This window comes from Pyrgilauda ruficollis, unplaced genomic scaffold (genome assembly GCF_017590135.1).
Source record: "Pyrgilauda ruficollis isolate IOZ18807 unplaced genomic scaffold, ASM1759013v1 scaffold49, whole genome shotgun sequence".
Classification (NCBI taxonomy): Eukaryota; Metazoa; Chordata; class Aves; order Passeriformes; family Passeridae; genus Pyrgilauda; species Pyrgilauda ruficollis.
The window spans coordinates 2,325,637-2,339,700 of NW_024526488.1; the positions used below are offsets into that span (position 1 = coordinate 2,325,637).

Here is a 14,064-nt window from a genome sequence, read left to right on the forward strand (position 1 = left end):
CACCTTCTTGAAAATTATTTTTGTGCTCCCTAAAGTAACTGGGCAACCTCTTGTTTGCTTTGGAGGTATGGCATCAAAGCCGTGTAGCCAACTGCAATTTTTATCTTTTTTAATTACAAAAATTCAGAGCTGCTTGACAGACAAAAATTAAAACCCCTCCCTAGGCAACATTTCAGATCAGTAGGAGTCTCCACTTGCATTGTTACTCTGCTATTGTTACTTTAATGACGTTCTTATAGGAGTAAGCTCACTCTGGAGGGTTTTTTCCAGATCTTGCCTCCTTAATGCGGGGCACAATTTTGGAGACCAACGGCCTGGTCCTGCCATCCTCACCCACACGTGCTCTCATCACTGGGTCTCTCTCCAAGTCCTCCATCAGGCATGGCTTTCAGTGGTGGCCAAGGACATCCCAGCTGGGTGCAGAACTGGCAGAGGAGCGTTTAGCTATCCCAGTGAGACTCCCCAGTGCTCAGGGAGAAGCAGGCTTGTGACTACTGCATTAGGAAAGAGCACTGGTACTTCCAGCCTGACTGTTTCCATGATTAGTTTGATTCATTTTGTATTTATTTTTCAGCATTTAAAAATAAATAGTACAAAATTTTTGGATGCATTATGAAAATAAAATTAAATTTGGGGTTCTTAAATGCTGTAAGTGAACATACAATCCTGAAGCAGCATTCTTTTGGCTATAATTAAAATGGTTTTTATCTGGTTATCAGGGAGAAAATAGAGTCTTCTTTTTTTGGTGGGGGGGAACAATCAATTTTTTTCAAGGCTCTGGAAATAAGTAACATACAATTTTAAGAGGCACTTATTAGAATGATTCATCACCTTCTCTTCAGTCATTTGATAAATTTAAAGAATTTGAGTACAATTTACCAACAATAAATGTTCGTATATTATAGCAACATATTACTTCAAACTCATTTGCCAGGTGGTTGCAGATGCTACACATCAAGCTGTTTATTTTCCCAAATATTTTGTGGGTTTGTTTGTTTGTTTTTTTAAAAAGGCTTGAAAATAATAATAATTATAATAATAATAATAATAATAATAATAATGAAGAGTAAGAATTTAAAAAAAAAAAATGAACTGTTAGAAAAGGTTCGTTAAGGTAGTTTGTGAGGGGCTCCCGGATTCGTGGCTGTCCAAGTTAGAGGTCACTGATGTCACTACAGTGATAGTGGGATTGGTCAGGTCTGTTAAAGTGGTCGCAGTGCCGGGTGGAGTGAGTGCGCCGCTGTCTGCTGAGGGCGGTGCCGGGAGCGAGGTGCCATCAGCTTTATCGACACCCCCATTCTCCTGCCGCAAAAGGTTCCTTCTGAATTTGGCTCTTGCGTTTTGAAACCAAACCTGCAAACCAATCCCAATGGATTTCTTTACCGATGCTTGTTTTGCTTTGCTTATTTTTGTCTTTGTTCTTGTTTTTTAAATTCATTTTTGATGTTTGATTTTGTGTGGCACATCACCTAAGCCACTCTATAGCTTTTCTTGCTACTGGTGGTCCTGAGTCTCTGTGTACAGGCCCAGTGCTGCAGGTGCTTACAGCCCTCAGAGAGCAGCCTCGAGAAAAATCTGCTCGCTCACTTACCCAAAGAAAGCAACTCTCTTGATGGCCACATAGGGTTTCTTGGGTTGGTAGCTTTGAGGTCAAGACACACAAAAATTGAGGCAAAGGGTGAGTGAGCAGATTTTTGCCAAGGCTGAAAGCTTGCCTTGATTATTTGAAAAGGCTGAAGAGGAAGGAGGGGTAATTACACCGTCCCTGTCTTACAGATTGTTGATATGGGTCATCTAGTCTTTCTGTTCTGTAAGGTTCACTGGCAGTGTTTGAGGTGACATGTAACACGGGCAGGAACTGCCGCTAATAGATTCTCCTTCTGCCTCACTCACTGCCCTTCTTTGGCACTCTGCATGTAATACACACCTCGTTTTAACTTCACTGAGCTATCACTGACCATATAGGGATTTTTAACATCATTTGCTAGGCGGTTCTTCACAGGGACTTTTGACTATGCAGGCTCTTAAGGAAAACAGTTGTCTAACAAGCATTGGGAGGGGGAGCCAGCTGGTCCTGGAGGATCATATTGGTCAGAGCTTACTTCAAACACATCAGGGGTCTGCTTGCTGAGGGGCTACATTTACTCCTTCGGGGAGCCCAAAGGCTTCACCCATAAAATCAGTAGATTTTCCACCTCTATCCTTAGTGCAGTCACCACAGAGAGACCACTGACCCCAGGAGATCTACTGGGTGGTGGACTCTGAAGACATTCTCTTCATGGTGAGGATGCAGCTAATCATAAACCACAGTTTGGTGTTTGGCTGCCTCGGGGCAATAAGGCACACACATTTGGCACTTCTGCCACATGATACCATACCCCTCTGCACACCCACTAGGGACACACCCAGCAAAAGTATTTCTACGTATATCGCTATAGTTACACATAAGGGAAAGGCTATTGACTAGCAGGGGGAAATTCTGTCAAGCCTGTGATGTGGCTTCTTACCTGCAGAACTCTCTTGGTCAGGCCTGTTTTCTGGGCAAGCTGCTTGAGGTCCTTGGCATCTGGGTTGTGGTTGATAGCAAAGTAGGACTTCATGGTACGAAGCTGGTGGTGTTTGAAAGAGGTACGCATGCGCTTTGTTTTCTGGGATGGGGGATAAGGCTGCTGGTCTCTGTCCAGGTGATCTGCCTCATTCTCATTACAACCTGTTGAATAAATAAAGTGAGCAAGGAGTTAGTGGCCATGCCTCATGTAGGATAAATGAATCAAGGCAAAAATATTGAGTAACAGGAGGGAGGGATGGAGGGATGGAGGGATGGAGGGATGGAGGGATGGAGGGAGGGAGGGATGGAGGGATGGAGGGAGGGAGGGATGGAGGGAGGGAGGGATGGCAGGGGCTGCTGCTCTCACTTCTCCCTCCCCGTGCAGAGCTGCTGCCTCACCCTGTGCTCTCCTGCCTTCCTCTGGAGAGCCTGGCTCTGGCCAGACCTGCCTGCCTCATCTTTCCAAGGAAGCCAAGGAAGGGAAGAAGGGCTGTGGAGCAGCGACAGCACAGCATAAGCCTGTCTATACTGTATCCAAAGAACCTATTAATGGAAACCCTTTGGCAGCTGTTTAAGTGCTGGGAGTGAAGGAAGGAAGGAAGGAAGGAAGGAAGGAAGGAAGGAAGGAAGGAAGGAAGGAAGGAAGGAAGGAAGGACCAAGATCATACAAGGATAGGTACAGATGTGATAATTGATGAGACCAAAAGAGCTCCAGAATACTGTCATTTCCTGTCCTTATCCTATGTCCCCCAGGCCTGTACCTACTAAGGGCAGACTTTGAAAGTTCTGTCTCCTTTGGCATTTATTTCAAACAAGTCTTTTCCCTGTGGTGATGGTTTTGCTTTGGGTGCTCAAAGAGTCATTCAAAATCTCATTCAGATTTTGAAATCTTACTCATTGAAACATTCTTATCTTGAGAGAAGAGTTAAGGTCAAACCAGCATTTTGAATGTTCCTGAGATTTTCCCCCCAAATCACAAGCACCTATAAAAAGAGATGTACAGCAGGGAAGTTTGTTATGACAGTTCATCAAGAAAGCTGAGTTTTTTGCTGATAAAATGAATGTTTTTGGTCTCTGCCTGGGAGCTTATATGAACTGCCTGAAGCCCTTCATCTGTAAAATATATCCAGGAAGCAGTTGCATCAAGACTTGATCCAGACCCCCAATCCCAATCAGCAGTTGGTCTTAGTACTGGTTTAGGACATTTCTCCAAGCAAGCAGCTAGGGGCTCAAAACTTGAAGGGTTTCTCTTCTTCCCCTGATTCAGTATTTTCAAAGTGTCTATGAAGGATAAGTTTGTTTCAGATTACACGTTTGTGGGTGTGAATTGTACGCAAGGGCTGCAGCTGTTTGGGGATGGTGGCATCATTACTTCATACTGGAGAAAGAAATTACAGTATTAGCAAAAAGAAAAGTAAGAAATGCATCTGTGCTTTTCCTTTCAGCTTAAACAAAAGGGTTAGCAATTTCTAGGATCTCATTTTATAAAGATAGTTCAGTCACACAGGAGAAAATTAATGGTGTCATCATAGCAGGGAATATTAATTAAAGAAGAGCTAATTAAAAATGCTTCAGAATGTCTGTAAATTAGACAGTTTCATTAGTTGCTCCTTTTGATTTTTGAACTACTTTCCAATAGTTACTGGATTATTTACAAGGCCTAGCTGGTCCTCATTCCTAATTGAGAGAGAGAGAGAGAGAAGAGAAAGAGAGAAGGCACACAATACAGAGACTGATATAGGCCGTGCTGAAAACAGGCAAAGCAACTTGAAACCACAAGAAAATAAAAAGCTTCTTGAAGGTGTTTTCTCTTTTGAATTATAAGACAAGTCAACATGAACAGATGCTGGTAAGACAGCACTTTGACAGAAAATCAGGTGAATATTTAATTATAGCTAGCTTTGCTCCTAGTCTTGGTAAGAAGTATATCTGTACTTTCAAACAAAGTAAGCTGACACTTCTGAAAAGACCAGGAGTTGAAAGTTGCCTTAAAAACTATTTCAGACCAGATTTGGATTGTATTTACTACTTGTTTTCACAAGCAATCACACTGCCTTCAGTCAAACTGCGTGGGCTGTAACTTATGAGCTGACATAAATCAGAGTACCAGAATTCAGTCCTCAGGTTTTACTTCAGAGTTGCAAACTGCTTGTTTGTGTTGTTTTCTTTGGGCCACTCAGGCTTGTAGCAGCAACACAAACTTCTTCAGCCTCCTCTGTCCTGCTTACTGCCTTTGTTTCTGTACTCTACTCTTTTTTTCTTCTTTTTCTTTTTGTCAGTGGTCTACTTTATTTTGGTTTTTATTTTCAAGAGAAAATTAGAAGAGGGCTCCAAGTATCTTCAGACAATCCTGGTTTATACAAAGATTTCAGCTCACTCTGTTGTGAGTGTTGTGTGGTTTGGCCACATCATAGAGCAGAGTCTTACACTGTCTCCTGGAGAACTAAGGGAAAGCACAAAGTCAGGCAAGACACTGCTCATTTCTTTGCAGCAGGATTGGAGGGTTGTTTAATTTTTGCTTTCAAAAGAGCTAGAACAGTTTGCTTCTTATTGCCAAGAATTCTTCAAGTGAACTCTTCATAGTTTTTCACACATACACACACACACACACACACACACACACAGTGAAATAAAGTAAATAGCTCTTTAAGGAACAGATGTGTAAAATATTTTCCTAAGGAAATCTTCTTCACCATCTTATTTCTATATCCTCTAAGCTCTAAGTCAACACAGTTTCCCTTAAAATATATATTAATTATATGATATAAGATTTAATATAGAGAAAGCTTTGAATGTTTTAAGCACTTTTGAATAGTTTCTTCCATTTTTCACATTAATTCCAGACAGCTTGCAAGTATGAGTGATTTCTACCTCATAACATTTTGAGTTATTTATTGTTGTTTCCACTTTACAACCGAGGGGCTGTGAAAAAGAAATTAAACTAGCAAACAAAATACAGAATAGAAAAGCTGTTGTAGATTCTACAGCAGAGTCTGATTTTCCATTCTGGACCAGGGCTCAGCTCCCCTGTAACATAATGTGCACACAAATCTAAGCCAGGGCCTGCTGGGTGGCTGTGAATACGCACATGCTCACGCTCAGCTGGGTGAAACTGTTGGCTCCATCGGAGTTTCGTTTTTAAAGCTGGGGGTCGTTCTCCATAATGGCTTGGCACATGGTATGGACACCGCGGCTGGGATTGTTTGGGAAGGTACTCGGCTTACTGGGGAGGTCTCAGCCGCGGTGCCCCAGCCCCGGAGTGCCGCGGGTGAGGTCCGGCTCGGTGCGCGGGGCAGGGCTGTGCCCGTGCCCGCCGCTGTCCCCATCCCCGCGGGGCGACAGGGCGGCACACGGCCCGGACACCGCCCGCCCGCCGCGGCCGGGGCTGCGGGGCCCGCTGCTCCCTCGGAAGGCGGCAGCCGTGCATCCGACATTTAATTTCTGCGAACTGCTTGCCCTTTGTAAATGATTACGTGCAAGAGCAGTTACTGAGTCACAGGGCAGAGAACGAAAAATGTGTGTAGGGAAGTGGCTGCCAATTAGTTAGAGATTTTTTTTTTTCTCTCAAGAAGTGGTTTCATCTACTGCAACTCATTTCGTGGCTGTTCCAGATTCTCTTTCCTCCCCCTGGATTTGGGGCACAGTGGGTCAATGGGCTGGAGCCGTTTGCACCGGATGCACGATTTGGCTGCAAACTTTCTCGAGACCATGTGTCAACCCTGGACGTAGCTAGATAATGCTTATAAAAAAGAAGAAAATCACGGCCCTAATAGAAGAGAATTCTCAGCCATCTAGCCTGAGTGCAAAGCATCAGAGCGTTTGTTGATTTGTTTTGATTTGTTCTTTTTTCTCTCCGTTGCACGGAGGATTCTGTGAGTTCTCAATGCAGTGAGCTGTATTTTCATAATGGGTGGCGCTTTTTAATCTGATTTGGAGTCAGTGGTACATCTTCTATGGCCCGTTGTTGTAAAGAAGGGGAGTTTTAAGACCAGCACACGAAGATTATGTCAGCGTTCGCAAATAATGTCTCTCTTGAGTCCTGATCTGAAGTTTAAGGGGAGCTTTATCATATCCATAACTCTTCATCTTACCATAACTTCTGATTCTAATTTTAACGCTAAATTGTCCTTAGGATTATTTCCCTTTAGGAATCTGGGGAATCGGGTGATGCTGTGTGGACCAGGGATAGAGACCAGAGCGGAGAGTGGGCACACGGGAAATCCACCATTGGAAGCTGGGGCTGAATGAATCCTGGCTGCACTACAGGTTCCCTTTTCTTTAGCAGCTTTCAGGATTGATTGGAAGCCGCTCCGTAGCCAGGGATTCCAATGTCATCTTCAATTAACAAGGAACAATTAGCGCAGTGATTACCCTGGCTCCAAGGTCTACGCATCAGAGGAGATGAAATCGCCTTGCACAGCTCCCTGGTTCCCAGCTAAAGCCCGTTTCACGAGCGGCCCCAGAGGAGGTGCCGGGGGAGGGGTGGGGAGGGCAGGGGGGCGGTGGAAGATTCCTTATGGATCTCAGTGGCAGCGGGTTGAACTTGGTGCAGGAGAGAGAGTTCCGGGCCCAGAGCGGTGCTCTGTTACCGACCCGCGATTGTCGGAGGGGGAGGCCCTGACCCCTCTCCCGGCCCCCCGGTGGGGCCAGCGGTCCGCAGCCCTGGGCCCGGAGCCCCGGCTCCCTGCCCCAGCCGGCACGGCTCCACGCTTCACGGGGAAGCACACCTTGCATCACTCCTGCTTCCCACGGCTTTCTTTCCTCTGTTACCGTCCGTGGGAAGCTTAAGTTTCCCTGAAACGATTTTGGAGTCGGGAGTTTGGCAATTCGTATTTACCCTTCCTGCTTTCGTCCTTCATCTAATGAAACTCTGCCTCAACTGCTTGGTCATACCTGAAACTCCTCTACCTCTGGCCACTAGCACTGTTTATACACGGTTTGGGTACTCAAGTGACTGGAGTTATAGAGGGTATTCAATACAGGGCAGCACTTGTTCCTTTCCTACTGTTGAGAGAACAGAAATCATTCTCCTTAATTACATTTGTTAGGGTTTAGTTACAGGAAACAACATTTATTCGTTGACCTCTTGTACAGTCTGATCATTTATGTGTCAGTAAAACAGAATTATTCAGCCTGAAGAATTAATCACTATAAATTCAATATATAAATTGAGTTATATGCATACTATATTGGTATTGTAGGAACCATATACTATAACTTTTATTCTATTTTTTCTGATTCATTTGGTTACTCCTAATTTGAGGTTTAAGTGGTGAATTTTTTTTTTAGCTAATCAAATGTAAATAATGGTAACTGTATATCTGAGATTCTAGTGGAGAAAGCTATGTCGTTTTGGGGTTGGGTTGGGGTTTTTTTTTTTTTGGTTTTTTTTGGGGTTTTTTTTTTTTTTTTTTTTTTTGTCTTTACCCTGGGAAGTGGCTAAGTTTGGGTGTTTGACATTAATAGGCAAAGACAGCCTTTGAGGAGGGCTGCTGTTAGCTTTCCTGCAAATGCTCCAGCCCTCAGAGGGCTGTTTGTTTGATTTTCCAATGGTTAAGCAAGATTTGGCCTGGCTGAGTTATTCACGCACTGCCTGGCTGAGGGGAAGCCCGAGAACGCTCTGTTTGGGGGAGCGGGAGGCAGACTCGGCGTGTGTTTCCCACCTGAGTTGTAGCTGACGATGTCCACTCCCAAGGCAGGGCTCTTTCGTTTCCTGGGCCTCCCCTTCTGGACCGTGCCAGTGCCGTTGAAGTAAGGCAGGGCCAGCCCTCCGCTCTTGGCAGCCAGCTCGGTGTAGCTCAGCTGAGGGGGGTATTCTCCTTGCAAAAGGGACTCGAAGTGGGCCCTGCAGTAAACCAGGTTGTCCTTCATGCCAAAGTGATCGCCCGTGGTCAGAGTCTTGTTGCAGGTGGTGCAGGTGAAGCAGCTCAAGTGATAAACCGATTCCCTGGCTCTCATGACCATTTCAGAGGCTGAGATCCCAAGGTGGCAGCGGGCACATCTCTGCACGGAGAACCTTCTGAAGGAAACAGAAAAGTGGGCATCAACTAGAACGGCAAAGGCAGAGCTTGCCCCGGTACCTCCCGCCTTCCCTCCCGGCCACGTGAGGGAGCCTGTCCCCGACAGGTCGCGCCACCCCGGCCCCAGCACGGCCCGTGACACCGGCTGTGGCCCCTGGCCCGCCTGGTGTCGGGACAGCCTCAGGGAACCGGCCCTGAGGTCCCAGGGGGAGCGGCTCGCCCTCTCCCCGAGCTGACCCGTTCTCCCGGACTTTGGCGAAGGCCCTGCTGCTGCCCGTGAGCGCGGGGCCGGGCGGGCCGGAGCTGGGGGAATGGGCCCCCGCTCTCCTGGCGTTCCTGTCAAGACGAGAAGAGCCGCGGGGCGCTGGCCAGCGGGACAGCTGTGACACACGGACAAGCGGGGCCCGCTCCCCGGGCCCGGCCGCGGGGCTGGGCGGGGCGGCGGGCTCCGGCCCTCGGGAAAACCGGCAAGCTGCGGCCAGGGGAAAATTTCGGTCGGGTCTTTACGGAGTGAAACCGCCGAACAGCGGGAGAGCCTTCGCCTGTTTGTGCACCGCCACACATGCTCAGTCAGCGCGTCCCCTGACGGCCCGTTCAGTTTGGAGACGTGCGAGACTTTTCTGAGGGGACTAAGGATTAAGGAATCGCTGACTGCAAAAAGCTACCTTTGAAAGCCCGTGTGGAGAAAAGAGCGTTTCGGTTCACAGTGCCTTTTGAGGGGATGTGTTTTGAACCCATGAGGACTGATTGCTGTACCTGTAGTAATCCTCCTTGCAGTAAATACTGCCGTCCTTGGCAAAGCAGGTGAGTTCTGACTCCAAAGCCAGTTTACATTCACAGCACTTAAGACACCTGAGGTGCCATTGTTTGTCAACAGCCAGCAGGTAATATCTGTCTGAGATCTTCCCTCCACAACCAGCACACAAAGCAGGCTTCTCGGGGCTCCTGGGGGGCATGTTCTGCAAAACAACCACACCACAAGGGATGAGACAGGGAGAGAAAGACAGGCAGGCAGGCCGGGCTGGGAGCGGGTCCTGCGCAGGGCCCGGGGCTCGTTCAAAGGCACGGCTCTCTGGGACGAAACTCCTGGCTCCCGGCGGGAAGTTTAAGGGGGAACCGGGACCATCCCCGCTAGTAAAGTGTTTACCGTGATTCACAGTAAACCTCTCCTAACGATCTGGTGTCATTTCAATACGTGAAAGCAATGGATTAGGCCGCAGTAGGAAAAGCAGATCTCATTATTTTCTGAGGTTCTGAACTTAAAGTCTGAGGCTTCCCCGTTTGTTTGTTTGTTTGTTTGTTTGTTTTTTAAGCGTTGTAATCTTAAAGCACTTCACAGGAACAGCATTTTAAAGTAGAAAAATACCGGTTTGCTCTTCCTAAAGTTTATGGCAGAGGGTTCAGGCTTGCACTCATTCTATGGCAAACTTTCACCCGTATTTAAACGAGCGGCAACCGCATCTCTAAAGATAGGCCTTTTAAAACAGGAGTAAGAGAAAGGAGACAGGTGGATGGTGTAAAGAGCAGCGAGTATGAACGCTCACCAGCACGGCCAGGGACTTGGGCAGAAAGGTGGCACGGGCTGATTTCAGCTCAAACCAGTGTCCTTTTCTCAGTAAACTTCTGCGAGTTCCCATTGATCTGCTCCCCACGAGGAGTGCCGCTCGGGACAAAGGGAAACGGACGGACGGCGGAGACAAAAGCTCGGCCGTGAAACTTGGGGCAGCTTTTGCTGATAAAGTAACAGGGGGGAAAATCCCAAACATCTTGTTCTAAAGTCTCAACTGTTTTAAAGTGGCAACTCTGCATTCATTTTTCAATCTGAAGTTGTGTTCCTCGCCCCCTTTCCTTTTTAGCGATGGAAAGGTGAGTTAAATGTACATTGCAAATCCTCATGTAACAAAGCATGAGTTTATTTAAGAGAGGGGGTAAAGGACCCTGTGTTCCAAAACCTTAAAGCAGTTTTCCAGGCCGTTACTTTGTGTGCAGAGCCTTGTGCACGATCGGCGGAAGCCCTACAAGTTGGAGAAAGGGAGATCTCGCTTTGCACAAAGCCCAGCGTGACACTCGATTTCTCCGCCATCCCTTAGTACATATCCGAAGACTTTGGTCCTTTTGACTAAGTAAAGAGGAGATGTTACGTTCTAAGCAAAGTAGTCGGCCGGCAAAACACTCAGAGAGCGGTGCCTCTGTATCAATCACACACTTCAGACCAAAGACAGTTACGAAAAGTAAGTAGTCGCGGTTTGAGGTTTAATTTAGGAGGTGCCAGAAGCGCAGAATGAAAATAAAGCACACCTCGGGAGCTCCAGCTGCAGCCCTGCTCACAGGAGCAGAGCGGCCGCAGGCAGACGCGGGGGCAAAAGGCTGCTCCGCCGCAAGGGCTGAAACCCCGTCCCTGCTACGATTTAGAACAGTTTCCCCGCTAATCCAGAGAGCACACGCAGCGACACAGATTAGACGAATGTATAACCGAGCCTGGCCAGCACAGCACCCAGCGTTACGGGTGGGTTTACAGGGAGCATCGGAAGGGGTTCCACAAGCAAGGGGTGACAGGGAAGGGACAGAGGGAAGCAGCGTCTTTCTCTTCCCCAAAGTCAGGGTCTGTCCCGACGCGGGTCCATGCTTGCAGAGATTCCCTTGCAAAGAGCGCCAGCTCCATTCTTACCGTATCTCGGCCGTTCATCTGTCCCCCTTTGGCCAGGCGGGACTCGGTCTTGGATCGCCTCTCCATCTCCTCCATGATTCCTTGGATGTGGCCTCCGGAGATCCCGTGGAAAAGCATGGCTGGGGGACGGAAAGGACAAGTATTTTCTTCTGCTCTGCACCCCACTATTTCCATATACAGACCCCAGAGTCTTTAGATCATCCAAAATGTTTACACCGAGGCGCACAGCGCAGGGAGGGAGGTTGCAAATAGGAGCTTCTCTTTGCGCAAGCACTGAGGGCTTCCTGAAGATGTGCAGAAAACAAACAAGGGGGAGAAAATGTAATAATAATTAGTTTAAAAAATAAAATAATAAAAGCTAGCTAAAGTATCTGCTACTGGTCTGGAGAGCTGGGGGCTTCTGACTGGAGAGACTTGGACCTGGGGCAGTAGAATCAGTCGGGAAAGGATATAGTTTTGAATACAAAGAAAGCGAAAAGAAGTGCTATTTTCAGCAGTCCCTGGTTGCTTTAAAGTTCCCAGTGCCTGTAGGTTGGATTTGGGACTGCTGCTTTCCGGAGCTCTGTCCAATTTGTTAAGAGACTAAAGCCAGCCCATTTTTGATAATTTAGTAGGAGGAGTTCTCTCCCTTGAGCTGCCACTGATTTTTATTCAGACAACAAAGACCTGTCATACTCCTCTCAACCCCTAGTGATGGGCAAGCAGTGACAAACATTACGGTCGGGGCTGTGGGTGGGGTGGGATTTATTACCTCCCCCAAACACGGAGTCCCGGGAGTTGGCGGCGACGGCGCCTGGCGAGGGGCAGGGTGGCCCGCTCTCCCCCCGGGGTCCCACTCCCCCCGGGCCGCGCCGCGGGAACCTCCGTTCGGCGGCCGCTCGGGCTGGCCCCGCCGCGCCTGGCTCCGCCGCGGGAACGGGAGAAGGGAGAGGAGCGCCGGTGCCGGGCGGCCGAGGCGGGCCGGAGCGGCCGGAGCGCTCCCCACGCCCCGGGCCCGCGGAGAGGTGCTGAGCTGGGGGAGCCGCGGAGGCAGGGGCGGCCCGGGCAGTTCGAGCGCTTCCCGGGGCGCTGCCCGCCCTGCTGCCCGCGGTGCCCCCGCCCGTACCCGCAGCAGGATGCGGCCCCTCCGCGGGCATTCCGCGGGGCCAGTCCCGGCCGGCCGGGGATGCCCTAGCGCGACCCTCGCCCGCTGCCCGGCCGCGGACTGCGAGCGATCATTGTGTGCAGGGGACCGGGCGATGCATTCCTTCCAGGCTAATCTCTCTGTCTGCTCTCCCTCCCCTCCGTTCCCCGTTTTCCTACTTACTTTTCACACCACTCTTCCTTGCCTTTCCCTGAAACAGCTGCTGGCTGTTTCCTGACACCTCGATCCCTACTGAAGGATCTTCCTGGCGGCAGTCCTGCGCTCCCTGCTCCCTGGGGAACACTCCACACCAAACCCTAGCGCGACTAGTGAAAGAAGTACCCCAGCCCCCACTTCCTTTCCAAAGCATCCCAGAGACATCCTCAGGGGCTCCTCGAGTCACCTCTTCCATGTAACCCAAGATTCAGGCAGCAAGTTTCCTCCCCTCTCTTTCCCCCTAAGTAGCTAAAATTAATGTTATTTGCAGATTGAATGTTGTTACATTCCTCCGAGTGCCAGAATACAGCTCATAAAACACAATTTCACACAAAGATGAAGTCAATCAAGTGAAATAAGCCGGGATTTTTTTTCTCTGTTGGCACACTAGACCTTGGACAGCAGGGCTGCTATTTACTGTAAGTAATGTAATTAGCCCTTTTGGATGGGAATCAATGTGTTGTATGTATGTGTGTGTTTTAATAAGAGAGTAATAGCTATAAAACCAACGAGTCTCAAAAAGAGCTGAGGGAATCTCCCTTAAAAAGGGCAGATCCCTCCAGAAGCCGTAGTCTTCTGCAGAACACTCCCGGACTGGAAGAAAAAAAATATCCGTATGTGGGGAAGAAGGAGGAAAAGATAGGCTTTCCTTGGAGAAAACAAGTCAATTAGCACAATAAGACATCAGGAAAAATAAACAAGGTGATTCGATCCGGAATACGGGAGCTATTCGCTCGGGATCCCCAATCCTCCTCCACCTCCTCCTTCCCGTCGCCGCTCCGCGACGCCCCGGCTGCTCAGGGGACGGGCGGAGGTGATTCCCTCTCTCCCGCAGCCCCGCCGGGGAACGGGAGCGCGGCCGGCTCCCCCGCAGGGCTGTGTGGCCCAGGCCAGCCCTGTTGCGGGGCCGGCGGCTTTGTCGAGCGGTCCGGGAGGAGGGAAGGGAAGCGAAGGGAAGGGAGGGGCGGCGGCGCTGCGGGCGGGGGCGAACCCCTGTGCGGGAGGGTTCGCCCCGCTCGCCCCGCGCCCGGCAGGTACCGCGGGCGTGTGCCCGCCTGGCTCGGAGAATCGCAGCGATGGCTGCGACAGAGGTAAAAAAAATCTCCCTTAGAGACGAGTTTGTTTCTAATCGTTGCAATATCGTCTTTGCACTCTACACGCACGTTCAGGGCTTGTTCTGGGTGTTTTCCCCTTCGAAGGAAATTTTTCTGTATTCTCTTCCAGTTATGTTATCGGGGTAACTCACCCTGCCCCTGTTTCACGTTGCATGTGCTCTCCTGGAAATGGTCTGCATTACCCGTGGCGTTCGGGTTGCCAAAGACACGCCGGCGTGTGCCAGGCAGGACCCTCGCTGACCCCCGCCCGCCCGGGCCGGCCCCGCAGAGCCCTCTCAGAAGCGCCACCGCCGTCCCGCTGTGACCGTGTCCCTGCCAGGCTGAGGACACTCAAACTCATCGTGCCCGCCGGGAGCGGGGAGGGGTCTGGGGCA

General features: G+C 49.3%; 1 protein-coding gene across 1 annotated transcript; it reads right to left on the reverse strand.

Annotated features, from left to right (window-relative positions):
• Nucleotides 1–526: 526 nt before the first annotated feature.
• Nucleotides 527–12,771, reverse strand: LHX9 (LIM homeobox 9). The gene is given in 8 exon segments (XM_041479602.1): nt 527–1,353; nt 2,508–2,710; nt 8,212–8,567; nt 9,325–9,527; nt 11,237–11,355; nt 11,451–11,484; nt 11,486–11,520; nt 12,543–12,771. Coding segments are annotated over 8 exon segments (1,437 nt in total). The 3' UTR covers nt 527–1,095.
• Nucleotides 12,772–14,064: the final 1,293 nt, after the last annotated feature.